Genomic DNA, 17489 nt, shown 5'->3' on the forward strand with positions numbered 1-17489 from the left:
TCTTATTGATCAACTAGTTCAGTTGTCTCATTCTACAAAGAGGGATCTTCAATGCAAGCATGGCTTTAGAGAGCCAGTGGTGAAAGACAAAAATCGCTGGATTTGGGATCAGAAACTTGGGAGTCTGGAGCCTAGCTTTTCTCTCATTGTGTAATTTGGGTCAATTTACTTAATCTGTGTCTCAGTGTTTCCATGTGTAAGAGAGAAACAAAAGCCTTCAGGGTCGTGGTGAGGGTTAGTGATTATATATGTAAACTGCAATGCAGGGCTTGGTACAAAGTAAGCACTAAGCCTGAAATTAAAACACAGTCTGGTTCTGGGTACAATAGTCTTTTTAATGTCCTACACAACCATTCATGGTAACCCAGCACAGAGTTGACTCATGCATGGAGGGAAAAAAAGAAGACAAAGGAGGGAGTAGGCATTCTCATACGGGCAGAGTCCATTTCTGTTTTCAGAAATCTCTTAGCATGATTTTTGGAGTCAGAGCTGGGCTCAAATTTTTCTGATACTAACCAACTCTACAACACATTGAGCAAGTGATTATTTAAAAGGAGCATGTATTTTTTTCTCAAATCATATGAAGACACTTTACTGAGTAACATTCCTGTCTGGGGGAGCATGTGTCTTAGTGGACAAGCGTCTGAAGTACACTGGAATTTACTGATGAAACTTCTTTGTAAAGACAATATTTAATTATTGCCATTTTCTTAAAAAACTATATTTTGGAAAATTGTACATTGTCAATTAAAATGCTTTTGTGTAAACTGGAAAAACATTCTGTCTCCTCTTTCTTCCTTTTTTTTTTTTTTTTTTACTTCTGGCATGGAGAAAGAATGAGCTATATAACTGATGAGTTTGGAAGAAAAAAATGGACATGTTCTGCTCTCAGCCCTCTGCATTCTCTCTTTGGAAGTTGCTTGTTTGCAGGATACCTGTGTTTAGGCCTGCCCTTTGTCATTCAATAAGGGGTTTACCCAGGAGGCCTACGTTGTTCCCTTACGCCGTGGCTGCACATGTGACTAAGTTTAATTTGGGTGCAGAGAGGATTATTAAGCCCATTTGGCTTTATGGCCAATCCCTGTCTTTCAAACTAGCTTTTAGTACTAAAAAACAACCTGACATTTTGAACTCCATGTACCTGACCCCTGTCTATCACTCAGTTGGCTCTAGTCACAGAGTGAAGGCAAGGACTTTTCCCTTAAATTCCCACTGTAACAATTTCTCTGAGCTTCGGGGGTCCTCCTTTGTAAAATATGAATTAAGAAACATACCCAAAAAATAGTTGTTTGGGTGAATAAATAAGCTAACAGGAAAACTCTTTTGCATGGCTGACAATGCCTAAGCAGTACTTTCCTTGTCCCCGGCGCCTTGTCTTCACTGTCTTCCTCACTGACCTGGGATTCCTGCAGGTGAGCTGCGGTTTTTGAGGGCTTCTTAGAAGTTTGTACTTCAATATGCCCTTCCTGAGGATAAGGTGGGAACAGCTCTTGGTAATCTTTAAACCTGCCAGAAGGAGACCAAGAATATCAAGGCGGCAAACACCTGGTACATAAACAGTAACAGTGAAGGCAAACCTATCTCAGCTTTGGAGGAAGTCAAAGCGGGAACTGGGATGGTGAGACACTCACAAATACTCTTCTTACCACTTCAATCCTCTGCTAATGTCAGCCTGTCTTTCCTGATCAATACTGTATTGGTCCTTGTTCAGGTAAATGAACTGAAGTGTGTGCGTGCACGCATGCACATACACGTGAACGCACACACATGTGCACAGGTAGGTAGGTAGAGGATTCAAGATAAATTTGATTTTTCTCTTGTAGGGAAGCTCTGGCAGTGAACTATAAACGATTGAGATTCCTTGAGTACTATGGCTTTCAGAAGCCAATGAGCATCTCCAGAAAGAATTATTGCCTTCACTGAGCGATACTCACCACTTTTCTTCCAGAGATTTCATGACAAAGCCCTGTAGCGTTAACAGTGTTGTTGTGCTGACATGACGCATTTGAGAGATTTCTTTGATAATAGGGGCATCACACTGCAGTAGTTCTTCTAAAAAATGCAAGAGAGAGAGAAAAAAGTCATCATCCCCTTGTCTACCTTTTCTGAGGTAGCTGGTGCGTTTTTCATCTTAGAGTCTCACTGTCCCTTATTCTTAATCTGGTTAGACTCTGAGCTCTCCACAATTTGTTTGAAAATCTCAAAAGCATAATTGCAAGGCAAATACAGTCCTTCCATTCAAATTTCAAAAATGAGTGCTTAAGGGGAAGGCAATATTTAAAAGACTCATTTCTGCAGCTAGTTTAAAGTGTTCGGTTTAGGAAGAGGGCAGAACAGTAAAGGATTAAAGTTAAATTGCTGGGGCAGATGGGGAGGGAATCCAAGATTACAAATAAGTATCATGAGGGCAATATGATTCTCCAGGTGTTCAGAACACTACTGTGCTCATTAATTAGACTTGAAAACTTATCAAGGACAGGATCTGCAAACGCTTCTTTGTCTTCTCCCTGAGAATCAACAAGTAAATAGTTCCTGCAAGTAACCATTTGCCAGTTTTACCTCTTTACTTTCATAAAATTTATGACCTTGTTTTGGTTATCACAAGCAAATACACACACACACTACACACACACACACACACACACATCCATTTGTTCATTTGTGTCAAAGTAAAAGGCTTTAACTTCTTTGCTTTGCTCTGGATTTCTTTCCTTCGAGGATGGGATTATGCTCACCTCCCTTTCTTTCCTCTAGAATTACAGGTCAACACTTTATTTTTTTTTTTTTTAAAGATTTTATTTATTTATTCGACAGAGATAGAGACAGCCAGCGAGAGAGGGAACACAAGCAGGGGGAGTGGGAGAGGAAGAAGCAGGCTCATAGCAGAAGAGCCTGATGTGGGGCTCGATCCCAGAATGCCGGGATCATGCCCTGAGCCGAAGGCAGATGCTTAACCGCTGTGCCACCCAGGCGCCCCACAGGTCAACACTTTACATGCAACTTCTGTTTCTGGCCAAGATCAATTTACGTGGGTCAGATTTCCCTCCCTCCACAGGCAAGTAAACAAAATTCATGACACAAAGATTTTCAGGGAGACAGTTCTTCCCAGGACAACTCTCTCTACCACCTACAGTAGGTGCGCACTCCAACTTTACATATAACTAACTCCTGCTTTTGTATCTAAATTACTGTCTAGTTGATTTAAGGGTCAAATAACTTGAGTCTGAATTCAAGTTTTCTGTGTTTCATCGTCCTCATTAGTAAAATGGAGTTATTCATTCCTATCTTATAGAGATTAAATAAAATCCCATTTTCAGCGTTGAGTAGAGTTAAATGAGAGATATATTTCACATTTAAGTACAAGTGTCTTGCACTTGGCTTCTCGTAGTAGTATTTACTTTAGATTATTGTTGCTCTCTGCTTTTACTGTCCCTCTTAATCTTTGTCTCAGTACTGCCCATGTGGCCACTGCTCTGTTCTGCTCTTTCAGGGGGCTCACATGAGACAGGTTCTCTGCCAAACTCTTCTCCTAAGATACTAAAAGGAGAAGGGAACAATATCAGGAGAAGAGGATGTATACCAGCAGAGGCTTTGCCATGGAAGAAAGTCTTCATTATATTTTCAAAGACAGACTTGTATATTTTTTCGTTTGTCTCAATACTGATCTTATGTATGGCTACCAGGAATTGCAAGGGGCTTTCAGCCTTCCGTTCTTTGAGGAACTCTCTGAAGAACTCCAAGTGGTGTGTATTTAGAAGGACTTCTGTTAAATTTCTGGAAAACAAGAAAGCATCATTGGTGAAGAGAAAAGGATGGTGACCCTAGATTTTGCTCCAATTAAGGAATGGGGAAGGGCATTTCCCAGACTTTAGCCGTGTATGAAAAGTGGAGTGACTGAATTGGTTACTATGCTTATTTCCTTGGAGATAAATTTAAACTTTTATATATCTACCGTAAGCTTGGTCTAATCATTTGACATCCCCAATAGAAGAGGAGGAGAGGTATTTTAAAGGAGATAATGTCTTTTTTTTTTTCCTCCCAAACGAAACCCTTTTTTTTTTACATTGTTAATTCAAAGCAACCTCTAATTCGTACTCATTTCAGTGAGGCAGAGCGTGAGTGATCAGTTGTTATTGATCAATATTTCTAAATTTCTTTTGCTGACTTACTCTTTCACATTTCCTTAAATACAGGTGCTCTTAATGTTTTATCCTCAATCCTCTTTACTTTTGCTTTATGATTTTCCCCCTCTGGGTAATGTCTGCATCCTCTGGGGTTTCAGTTTTCATTGATATGAGGAAGTGGATTCATTTCATTTTGATTTTCATTGATACCATATCTCTAGTTCTCATGACCTCCACTTCAAAATTTCAACTGTCCATTCAGCCTCATCTTTGAAATAGTTATTATTTAAACCTCTATACACACATCCACAGGTTGTCCAACTTATTCTTCCTCTTTTATATACCTATTTCATTAAGTATGATGTTAGCGCTAAGTTTTTTTAATAGATGACCTTTATTTGAATAAGACAGTACACTTCTATTTTAATTTTATTGAGAATTTTTATCATGAACTGGTGATGGATTTTGTAAAATGCTTTTCATTCACCAATTGGGATAATCATGTGGAATTTCCCCCCTTATTTTATTAGTATCGTTAATAAAGTCATTTTAAACTCATTTAAAATTTAAAAAATAAGTTGTTTTAAAATTATTGTATTAGTTGACTTTAGGATGTTAGAGCAACTGTGCATTCCTGGGATAAATCCCACTCGGTCATGCTGTATAATATTTTTTATATCTTACTGGATTTGGTTTGCTAATATTTTGTTGAGGATTTTTATATCTAGATTTGAGAGGGAAATTGGTCTGTAACTTTCATTTCTTATGATATCTTTGTTTGACTTTGGGATCAAGATAATACTATTTTGGCCTCATAGAATAATTTAGCAAGTGTTCCTTTTCCTCTATTTTCTCAAAGAGTTCATGGACTATTATTGGTGTTATTTGTCCTTTAACTATTGCATAGATTTCTCCATCTGTACCTAGACTTCTCTCTGTGAGAATATTTTAAGTTATTAATTTAATTTCTTCTCTTGTTATAGATTTATTCACATTTCTGCTTCTTGAGTTAGTTTCAGAAATTTGGGTATGTCTAGAAATTTATTAATTTCATCTAAGTTGTCTAGTTTGTTCCTTGAATTTCTTTAAAATCTTATTAATTTCTGTAGAGTCAGTGATTAAGTTCTCCTTCAGTCCAGATTTTGGTGATCTGTGTCATCTCATTTCCCCCCTTGGCCAGTATAGCTAATGGTTTATCTTTTTTTTTTTTTTTTATCTGTAAAAAAAACCTACTTGTGTCTCGATTTTTTCTATTTCTTTTTCTCTTTTCTTTTCTTTTCTTTCTTTCTTTCTTTTTTTTTTTTTTGTCTACATTTTGTTGACTTACACTCTGATATTTATTATTTACTTCCTTCTACTTTCATTGAGTTTAGTTTGAATATATCATTCCAACTTTGGTCTCCATTGTGAAGTAAACTTTAATCTTTTTGTAGTTTCCTTGAATATAAGTCATTTTTCTCTTGTAGCATTTAAGATTTTTCTTTGTCTTTCAGCATTTTGACCATGATGTGTCTAGATGTGGATCCTTTGAGTTTTTCCTACTTGGAGTCAGGAAGCTCTTTGCATGTCTTAATTAGGGCTTTAATAAAATTTGGAAAATATTCAACCATTATATATTCAAAAAAATTTCTGCCCCTTTATCTCTCTTTCCTCTCTTTCTGATATTTCCATTAGTTGCATGTTGTTGTGCTTACCGGAGGTTCTGTTTATGTTTCTTTATTCTTTTTTTCTTCAAACTGGATAATGACTATTGAGCTATTTGCAAGTTCACTGCTTCTTCTGCCAAATCTGCTATTGATTCTCTCTAGTGAGTTTTTCATTTCAGTTATTGTACTTTTCAACTCCACATTTTTATTTGGTTCTATTTTACAATTTCTATCTTATTAATAGTTTCTATTTGATGAGTCATTGTCATCAGACTTTCCTTTAATTCTTTAAACATGATTTCCTTTATTTCATGAAACATATTGCCTAGAAGACTTTGATAAGTCCAATATCTAAATTACCTCAGAGACAGTTTCTATTGATTGGTTTTTTCCTTCCGTGTATGAACCATACTTTCCTGTGTGTTTTTTCTTGGGAGGTGGGGGGTATGTCTCATAATTCTTTGTTGTTGTTCTTTAAAGTTGACATTTTAGATAAAATAATTTACAGAGTTCTGAGTTTTTTTTGTCCAGTTTTATCACTGCTTTTATGGGGAGTCAATTTGTGATGTTCTTACAACACCATTCCAGAAGTCTGATTCTTCCTTTTCAGTCATTTTAAAATCTGTATCTTCCCTTCCATTTCTACTCCCAGTGTTTAATTCAAACATTTAATATCACTTGTCTGAACAACTGCAATGACCTTCTAACTATTATTTCTGTCTTCAGTCTCTGATTCTCAGACTCCTTATATATCATTACTATTTCTGCCGGGGTAATGTTTTTTAAATCCATATGACAGGTATTTCTGGTATTCTTGTTCCAACAAATACCAAGGAATTCTCATTTCCAGTTAAGCAATACAAATTCCTTAATAATTCATTCAAGACCTTCTTTCTATTATTTAGTCTCAATCTGGCATTCTAATCTTATGCTTTATGTCCCTTCACCTCTTGCGTTCTATGCTTTAACACCACTGGGCTATTTTTAAGATTTTAAGTACTTTTATATTTGTGAGTTTATATGGTGGTGTCATTTCTTTAGCTTGGAAAGTTTAGCCCTACCCCCAAAATACTCTCATTTCTTTGCACATGCACATGAATTTGTACATGTAGTTTGGGGCCTCTTCTGATACTCTAACTTTTCCTAATCCTCGCTCGAAATTTCCTTCTCTTTCCTATACTCTTATAGTAATTAGCCAATATTTTATTATAACATTATATGGTCAGCCTCGTATTTTATTTAGTTCTGTATTAGATTAAAGGCAAGGACTATATTTCATTTTTTGTAACATTAGTGTCTGGGACACAGTATATGATCAATAACTGTTTATTATATTGAATGAGGGCTAGGGACAAAGTTTAAGAGAATTGCAAATGTGGTATCTCTGGGCCATTCTCTTTTGGTCTTAGCTGAAGATATGAAACTGAAGTATATGACTTCTCTGACACTTATACTCAACTAAATTGGAAAATAGGAATTTCTGTAGACATAATGGAGAGTGGTACAAATTGGAACCGCAAAAGGAATAAATGATTGATGCTCAGAAAAATATTTTCAGTTCCTTGAAGGGAGGTCTATCTAGAGTATTTAGAAGAGACAGAGGACTTACCATTCTCAATGAATGTTATCAGTAACTGAAAACATACTTCAGAAAGCTTTCTCTGTGCAAAATATTCTCCCAGTGACTTTGACTACCAAATTTGTATGTGTTACTATATCTTTATCTTCTTTAAGGATGTTCATATACCTAGTAATTAATAGGTAATTATTGAATATAAAATGAATTACTGAATGGATGGCATGGCCTACAAGAAAATCATAGTCAAGTTGAGAAGATGGAAAACATACTTAAAAAAATAAAAAGCAGTAAAAAGTAGTACATGGTAGGTGTTTGTGTTATATTTTAGGAATTTAGTATTCAGACAAGAGGGTATCATATCATACATATATTTGAAGAACTTTTAGTGCAGAGGTGGCACTTATATTAAGGTAAGTAGAAAGAAAGGTAAGTGGACACCTCTGAAAGAAAGGGCCACAGAGTTTTTTCCTAGCATGAAACCTTAATGAGATTGACTCTAGGACTAATTATAAGGGGGAGAGACATGAAGTAAGGAACCGATGTACCTACAGTAGTAAACAATCCAGAAAAACAAATAGCAGGGATATATATAAAGATGTTTATTGTGGTACTATTTATGGCCGTGAAAAATTAAAAAGAATGTAACATCCATTAAAAAGTCCATAAAAGGGCACCTGGGTGACTCAGTCAGTTAAGTGTCTGACTCTTCATTTTGGCTCAGGTAATGATCTCAGGGTCATGGGATCCAGCCCTGCACCAGGGTCCTTGCTCAGTGGGGAGTCTGCTGGAGATTCTCCTCTCCCTCTCCCTCTGCCCCACTCCCCGCATGCTCACTTTCTCTCTCTCTCTCAAATAAATAAATCTTTTTTTTTTAAGTCCATAAAAATGTCCATTAAAAAACTTGCTAGGGATGCCTGGGTGGCTCAGTTGGTTAAGTGTTTGCTTTCAGCTCAGATCATGATCCCAGGGTCCTAGGATTGAGTCCCACATCAGGCTCCTTGCTCAGTGGGGAGCCTGCTTCTCTCTCTGCCTGCTATTCCCCTGCTTGTGCTCTCTCTCTTTCCCTCTCTCTGACAAATAAATAAAATCTTAAAAAAAAAAACCAAACATGCTACATCTATGCCATGAAAGGTGGTAGAACCATACATACTGATAAGAAGTGATGTCCATGATAGTTTTTTAGGTTAAAAAATGTTCCTGTATAATATATATTGCATGGTGTCAATTTTATAAAGAAATAATGGGTTTAAAATACAAAGTGTGTGTGGAGAGGAGTTAAGATGGCCGAGTAGTAGGGAGAACCCAAGCTTTTCTTGTCCCTCGAACACAGCTAGATAGCTATCATTGTGAACACCCAAGAAATCAATTGGAGGTCTGAGAGAACGAAAACTGCAAGTCTACAAGTAGAAAAGCAACCTTATTTGGAAGGTAGGAGGTGCAGAGAGTTGACTTGTGCGAGATATAGCCGTGGATACATAGGCAGGGAGGGAGCTTGCTTATGAAGGCTACTGCAAAGTATTGTAAGGAGCAGAGTGCAAAATCTGAACTTTTAGAAGTCTGCTACCATGAAGGATGTGCCTGGCTTAAAGGTGCTCAGGTGGCAAAGTGGGGCAGAATCTGAGGAGTCATGGCATAGTCTGAGGATCCCCTGAGTTGCAAGAAGAATGGGTGGCACTAACTTGCTGCACTGTTCCCGGGCACAGTAGGGGGGAAGCCTGCTGAGAGCAGTGGGTTTTGGTGCCGGTTTTTTGGTCTGTTTTGCCATAAACTTCAAACCACTGCACAGTCCTGCTATGCACAGTCATGTCACTGCTTTCATGGGGCTAGCTGGCAAAGGGTAAAGTGCAGCAAGACCCTCCCCCAGAGGAGCAGCATGGGTCTGTGTGGCGGGAGTCCCTAAAATTTGGAGTTTTGAAACTCAGCCATGTGCCTGAGATAAAAAAAAAAAAGCTTGGATGCAGGCAGGGTGGTTCAAAACACACCAAGGATCTAGGTCTTTTGTTTTGCTTTGTGTTTTTTTTTCCTTTTTTTTTTTTTTTTAAAGATTTTATTTATTTATTTAACAGAGAGAGAGAGAGCCAGCGAGAGAGGGAACACGGGCAGGCAGAGTGGGAGAGGAAGCAGACTCCCAGTGGAGGAGCCCGATGTGGGGCTTGATCTCAGAATGCTGGGATCATGCCCTGAGCCAAAGGCAGACACTTAATGACTGAGCCACCCAGGCGCCCTTTTTTTCCTTTTTTTGTTTGTTCGTTTGTTTTTTATTTTTTATTTCTTCTTTTCTTTCCTGAACAAAATGACAAAATGGAGAAATTCACCCCAAAAGAAAGATCAGGAAGTAGAACTCACAGCCAGGGATTTAATCAATACACATATAAGTAAGATGTCTGAACTAGAATTTAAAACAACTATAAGGATACTAGCTGGGCTTGAAAAAAAACATAGAAGACACTAGAGAATCCCTTACTGCAGAGATAAAAGAATTAAAATCTAGTCAGGCTGAAATTAAAAATCCTATAACCAAGATGTAATCCCAAATGGAGGCCATAAAAGCAAGGATGGATGAAGCAGAGAAGCAATTCAGTGATATAGAAGATAAAATTATGGAAAATAATGAAGCTGAAAAGAAGAGGGAAAGAAAGGTAATGGACCCTGAAGGTAGACTTAGGGGAACTCAGCAACTTGTTAAAACATAACATTCATATCATAGGGGTCCCAGAAGATGAAGAGAGAGAAAAAGGGGCAGAAGGTTTATTCAAACAAATTATAGCTAAAAACTTCCCTAATCTGGGGAAGGAGACAGACGTCAAAATCCAGGAAGCACAGAGAATGCCCATTAAATTCAACAGAAGACGACCATTGCCAAGGCATATCATAGTCAAATTCACAAAATACACAGATAAGGAAAGAACCCTGAAAGCAGGAAGGGAAAAAAAGTCCTTAAGCTGTCAGGGAAGACAGATGAGGTTTGCAGCATATCTGTCCACAGAAACGTAGCAGGCCAGAAGAGAATGGCAGGAAATATTTAACACGCTGAATGGGAAAAATATGCACCCAAGAATTTCTTATCCAGCAAGGCTGTCATTCAGAATAGAAGGAGAGATAAAGAGTTTTCCAGACAAAAGCTAAAGGAGTTCATGACCACTAAACCAGCTCTGCAAGGAATTTTAAGAGGGACTCTTTAGGGGAGGAAAAAAAGACCAAAAGCAACAAAATCTAGTAAGGACCAGAGACTATTACTAGAAACACCAACTCTACAGGTAACACAATGGCAATAAAGTCATCTCTCAATAATCACTTTGAATGTAAATGTACTAAATGTACCAATAAAAAGACAGAGGATATCAAAATGGATAAAAAACCAAGATCCATCTATATGATGCCTGCAAGAGACAAATTTTAGACCTAAAGGCACCTACAGATTGAAAGTGAGGGGACAAAGAACCAACTATGACACTAATGTATAGCAAAAGAAAGCTGCAGTAGCCATACTTATATCAAACTAGATTTTAAAACAAAGACTGTAACAAGAGATGAAGAAGGGCATTATATCATAATTAAGGATCTATCCATCAAGAAGATCCATCAAGAAGATCCCAGATTGAGAGCACACAAATACATAAATCAATTAATAATAAGCATAAAGAAATCCATTGATAATAATACAATAATAGTAGGGGACGTCAGCACCCCACTTACAACAATAGACAGATCATCTATGCAGAAAATCAACAAGAAAACAATGGCTTTGAACAACACACTGGACCAGATGGACTTAACAAATGTATTCAGAACATTTCATTCTGAAGTAGCAGGATACACATTCTTTTTGAGTGCACATGGAACACTTTTCAGAATAGATCACATACTGGGTCACAAACCAGCCCTCAACAAGAACAAAAAGATTAAGATCATACCATGCATATTTTCAGACCACAATGCTGTGAAACTTGAAGTCAACCACAAGAATAAATTTGGAAACACCTCAAACACATGGACGTTAAAGAACATCCTACTAAAGAATGAATGAGTTAACCAGGAAATTAAAGAAGAAATAAAAATAAATACATGGAAGCAAATGAAAATGAAAACACGACAGTACAAAACCTTAGAGACGCAGCAAAGGCAGTCCTAGGAGGGAAGTATATTGCAATACAGGCCTATGTCAAGAAGCAAGAAAAGTCTCAAATGCACATCCTAACCTTACACCTAAAGGAGTTAGAAAAGGAATAGCAAATAAAGCCTAAAACCAGCAGAACAGGGAAATAAAGACTAGAATAGAAATAAACAATATAGAAACAAACAAACAAATAAAAACTCAGTAGAATGGATTAACAAAACTAAGACCTGGTTCTTCAAAAGAATTAGTAAAATTGATAAACTCCTAGCCAGACCTATCAAAAAGAAAACAGAAAAGAGCCAAATAGATAAAATCATGAATGAAAGAGGAGAAATAACAACCAATACCACAGAAATATAAACAATTATAAGAGAATACTATGAAAAATTACATGCTAACAAACTGGGCAACTGGGAAGAAATGGACAAATTCCTAGAAACCTACAAACTACCAAAACTGAAACAGGAAGAAATAGAAAATTTGAACAGATACTAACCAGCAAAGAAATTGAATCAATAATCAAAAATCTCCCAATAAACAAAAGTCCAGGGCCAGATGGATTCCCAGGGGAATTAATTTAAAGAAGAGTTAATACCTATTTTTCTCAAACTGTTTCAAAAAAACAAAAATGTAAGAAAAACTTCCAAACTCATTCTGTGAAGCCAGCATTACCTTGACTCCAAAACCAGACAAGGACCCCACTAAAAAAAGAATTATAGGCCAATATCCCTGATGAACATGGATACAAAAATACTCACCAAAAATAGTAGCAAATCTAATTCAACAGTACATTAAAAGAATTATTCACCACAATCAAGTGGGATTTATTCCTGGGCTGCAGGGGTGGTTCAATAGTCAATATTCACAAATCAATCAATGTGATATACCACATTAATAAAAGAAAGGAGAAGAACCATATGATACTGTCAATAGATTCAGAAAAAGCATTTGACAAGATACAGCATCCATTCTTGATTAAAACCCTCAGGAAAGTAGGGATAAAGGGAATATACCTCAATATCATAAGGCCATATATGAAAGACCCTATAGCTAATATAATTCTCAATGGGGAAAAACTGAGAGACTTACCCCTATAGTCAGGAACAAGACAAGGATGTCCACTCTCACCATTACGATTTAACACAGTACTGGAAGTCTTAGCCTCAGCAATCAGACAACAAAAAGAAATAAAAGGCATCCAAATTGGTAAGGAAGAAGTAAAACTGTTACTATTTACAGATGACATCATACTCTATGTAGAAAACCCAAAAGACTGCACCAAAAAAACTGCTAGAACTAATACATGAATTCAGCAAAGTTGCAGGATATATAATCAATGTGCAGAAATCTGTTGCATTTCTATACACCAATAATGAAGAAGCAGAAAAAGAAATCAAGGAATCAATACCATTTGCAATTGCACCAAGAACAATAAGATACCTAGGAATAAACCTAACTAAAGAGGTAAAAGATCTATACTCTGAAAACTATAGATCATGTATGAAAGAAATTGAAGAGGACACAGAGAAATGGAAAAGCATTCCATGCTCATGGATTGGAAGAACAAACATTGATGGGGCGCCTGGGTGGCACAGCGGTTAGGCGCCTGCCTTCGGCTCAGGGCGTGATCCCGGCGTTGTGGGATCGAGCCCCACATCGGGCTCCTCTGCTGGGAGCCTGCTTCTTCTTCTCCCACTCCCCCTGCTTGTGTTCCCTCTCTCGCTGGCTGTCTCTATCTCTGTCGAATAAATAAATAAAATCTTTAAAAAAAAAAAAAAAAAAAAGGAAGAACAAACATTGTTAAAATGTCTATACCACCCAAAGCAATCTATACATTTAATGCAATCCCTATCAAAATACCACCAACATTTTTCACAGAGCTAGAACAAACAATCCTAAAGTTTGTACGGAACCACAAAAGATCCCCAGGTAGCAAAAGCAATTCTGAAAAAGAAAAACAAAACTGGAGGCATCATGATTGCAGATTTCAAGCTATATTAAAACTGTAGTCATTGAGATAGTATGGTACTGGCACAAAACGGACACATAGATCACTGGAACAGAATAGAGAACCCAGAAATGGACCCTGAACTCTATGATCAACTAATATTTGACAAAGCAGGAAAGAACATCCAATGGAAAAAAGATAGTCTCTTCAACAAATGGTGTTGGGAAAACTGGGCAGCAACATGCAGAATGAAACTGGACCACTTTCTTATGCCACACACAAAGATAAATTCAAAATGGATGAAAGATCTAAATGTGAAACAGGAATCCATCAAAATCTACAGAACACAGGCAGTAACCCTTCTGACCTCAGCCATAGCAACTTAGTAGACATGTTGCCAGAGGCAAGGGAAACAAAAGCAAAAATGAACTATTGGGAATCCATCAATATAAAAAACTTCTGCACAGCAAAGGAAACAGTCAACAAAAGTAAAAGGCAGCCTACAGAATGGGAGAAGATATTTGTAAACGTTGTATCTGATAAAGGGTTAGTATCCAAAATCTAAAAGAACTTATCAAACTCTACACTCCTCTCCAAAAATAATCCAGTTAAGAAATGGGCAGAAGACTTGAACGGACACTTTTCCAAAGAAGACATCCAATGGCTAACAGACAAATGAAAAGATGTTCAACATCACTCATCATCAGGGAAATACAAATCCAAACCATGATAAGATACCACTTCACACCTGTCAGTATGGCTAAAATTAACAACACAAGAAACAACAGGTGTTGGTGAGGATGCAGAGAAAGGGGAACCCTCTTGCACTGTTCGTGGGAATGCAAACTGGTCCAACCACTCTGGAGAACAGTATGGAGGTTCCTCAAAAACTTAAAAATAGAACTACCCTATGATCTAGCAATTGTAGTACTAGGTATTTACCCAAAGGATACAAAAATACAGATTCAAAGGGGTACATGCACCCCGATGTTTATAGCAGCATTATCAGCAATAGCCAAACTATGGAGAGAGCCCAAAGGTCCATCAACTGATGAATGGATAAAGATGTGGTGTGTATATACATACAATGGATTATTACTCAATCAAAAAAAAAAAAAAGAAATCTTGCCATTTGCAACAACATGGATGGAGTTAGAGTGTATTATGCTAAGTGAAAAAACCAGAGAAAGTCAAATACCACATGATCTCATTCATATACAGAATTTAAAAAGAAACCATGAACATAGGGGAAGGGGAAAAGAAAAAGGAGAGAGGGAAACAAATCATAAGAGACTCTTAATGATAGAGAGCAATCTGAGGGTTGATGGAGGGAGGTGGGTGGGGGATGGGCTAAATGGATGATGGATATTGAAGAGGGCACTTATGATGAGCACTGGGTGTTGTATGTAAGTGACGAATCACTGAATTCTACTCTAGAAACCAATATTGCACTGTATGTTCACTAACTAACATAAAAATTTTTTAAATAAATAAATAAATAAATAAATAACAAAGTGTGCCTTGCGTATGTGTATGATATATGGAAAGAAGTAAAAAATCCATATAAAGAAAGATAAATTCAGCATTAAGCATGTTAGATTAAAGAGAGCTTGTGTCTGGAGAATATTGCTGTAACCAGATCCTGTGTCTTACCTGGGTCTTAATGAGGGCTTCCTTGCACCAGTCTTTCTGAAGAAGGACATTCTCCTACGTGAGGGTGAAAACACCTTTGGCTGTCTGACAATTTCCGCTGCAAAATCTAATGAAAAATCACAAAGTTAGGTAACACCATGTTATAAAGAACATTTCAGAGAGTAAGAAGGGACAAATTAAAAAGGATATTTATCAGACATCAAGTGCATGTGGAAAAACCACAGCACCCACAACTGCCATCATCTCAGGATATTACTGCTGAAAAGAGACTTGGGAATGATTTTTACCCCTGACTTCAGTCTAGATTGTGTTATCCAAGTCTGTTGGCCATTAGGACGAGAACCCACCTTCTTCAGAAGACTCCTAAGACCAAGTCTATTGTATTTCTTCTCATTTCAACACCAAATGTTATCTATCCTTCCCCTAATCAGCCATTTTGACTAGACTATACTCCACAAGACAGTCAGTCTGCCTTGACCCCTCTGTTATTCTATCCTATGCCCTTTCTCTTGCCCTCTGGAACTCCTGCTCTGTAATCAGCAAACTCTCACAGAATCTTGAGCTCTTTGTTAAGTGTTTCCTCTAACTTCTTGCTATAACTGAAATCATTCTCTTTTCTGAGAACACTGCTTCCACTGCAAGCTTCTTAAAAGGTATTCTATCATACCATACACAATTTAGAGTGGGTGTCTGGTTCCCTATTGCCATATAAAAACCATTATTTCAAGAAGTATATTAAAACACTACTATTGGAGAATAATAGATTTCAAGATCTCAGTGTCTTAGGAAAGCACTTTGAGGTGAGTATTGTAGAAGAAAATATAGACTATCAACTCATTAAGGGTAAAGATGATATATTACTTATCTCACTGCCAGAAATTAGAACATGTCCTAGTTATATAGTCAATGCTTTAAAATGTTTATTAAATAGAATATACTCCCACAGAAAATTTCTATAGGTTTGGTAATACTAGCAGTGATAGCATAGAAAAAAGATTGAAAGCAATAGAAGTATATACTGGTTCTAAATAAATGCAATTGAATAGGTGAAAAAAAATAAAATTCAGACTTATGGAAGACTAGATAAAAAAAAAAAATCCACACAAAAGAAACTCAAAATACAAACACTTATAAATTGTGGATAAAAAATAACACATTTTTAAACTCATATATAAGTTTGCAGAAAATTACAAAATAAAATAAAAACATAGAAATTAGAAACAAAGAGGATGTTAGGAACCAGAGAGTTAAGCTGATGCTCTAGAGGTATTTGCAGTGTTAAAACCACAATAGGTCAGAAGACAAAGCCACTGGCCTTTAGAAAATGGACAAAAAAAAAAAAAAAAAAAAAAAAAACCCTGGCACTGCTTTCATTCTCAAGACACTTATCAATTATGACAGTGCTACTGAAAAATTTAACAAGGCTTTTGGTAGAGTCTCAGGACAGAAGGCGGCAAAATTGCAAACCAACAAAGGAGAAGGGGTTCTGATAAGTACCCAGTCTTTCAATTGTGATCCCAAGAAGTAAGGGAAACCAGAAATAGCTCATCCATCAAAAGGAATAAAAGCCAGCTTTGAACCAACTCAGTCCCTGAATGGATTAAGATTACTTGGATGTTGCTAGTTTAGTGTATGTCAGATCTAAGATAAAACCCTCCCTGGAGAGAAATAACATTATCCAGAGCCTCAAATTATCTCTACAATTTTTTTTTTTAACCAACCGTGTTCACAAATAAAGCAGAAATAACAAGGTATTTTAAAAAACCTGACCAAAAACCAAGGGGAAGAAATTGATAGTTGAAATTGACATAGAAAATCCAAATATGGACTTTAAAATTACTATTATTAATACAGTTCAAAGAATTAAAAGGAGTAAAATATCAACATAGACTATCGTACAAAGAAAAAATTCTGAAAATAAAAAATTTAATGACCGAAATTAAGAAAATTAAGAATTAATACATTGGTTTAATAACAAATTATACAAAACAAAGTGAGAATTACTGAACTAGGAGTGAGATCAAAAGAAAATATGCAGACTGAAACATATGGAGAAAAATATGGAAAATAAAAAAAATCATACAAGACATAAGCAAGTGGTTATAATGTCAAAAATATGTGTAGTAAGATTATCAGAAAGAGGGAATAAATAAAATGGGGCGGGATAAATATTTGAAGAGATAATAACTGAAAATTTTCTAAAACTGATAAATGACATCAAATCAGAAATGCAAGAAGTCCTGAAACCACAAGTAGTATAAATACTTAGATACATCTTTGTAAAATTGCATGAAAGTAAAAACAAAGAGAAAATGGGGGTGGGGTAGGCAATGAATGCCTGTGAAGACTTCAGGCTGACTCCTCAAAATGAACTAAGGAAGCCAAGAGATAGTAAAATGATACCTTCAAAGTGCTAAAAGAA

The 17489-nt window shown here is 36.6% G+C and overlaps 1 protein-coding gene across 1 annotated transcript in view; it reads right to left on the bottom strand.

Moving 5' to 3' along the window:
* The window catches only part of RGSL1 (regulator of G protein signaling like 1), a gene marked incomplete at its 5' end in the record, with an annotated part of 127417 nt that overhangs the window by 17399 nt on the left and 92529 nt on the right, over positions 1–17489 (bottom strand). Inside the window, 4 exons of the mRNA XM_026509180.4 lie at positions 1398–1506; positions 1935–2052; positions 3581–3774; positions 15068–15173. Of these exons, the coding sequence (XP_026364965.4) occupies positions 1398–1506; positions 1935–2052; positions 3581–3774; positions 15068–15173 (527 nt within the window). The remainder of the gene's footprint in view (positions 1–1397; positions 1507–1934; positions 2053–3580; positions 3775–15067; positions 15174–17489) is intronic.

Source organism: Ursus arctos, unplaced genomic scaffold, assembly GCF_023065955.2.
Source record: "Ursus arctos isolate Adak ecotype North America unplaced genomic scaffold, UrsArc2.0 scaffold_2, whole genome shotgun sequence".
Lineage (NCBI taxonomy): Eukaryota > Metazoa > Chordata > Mammalia > Carnivora > Ursidae > Ursus > Ursus arctos.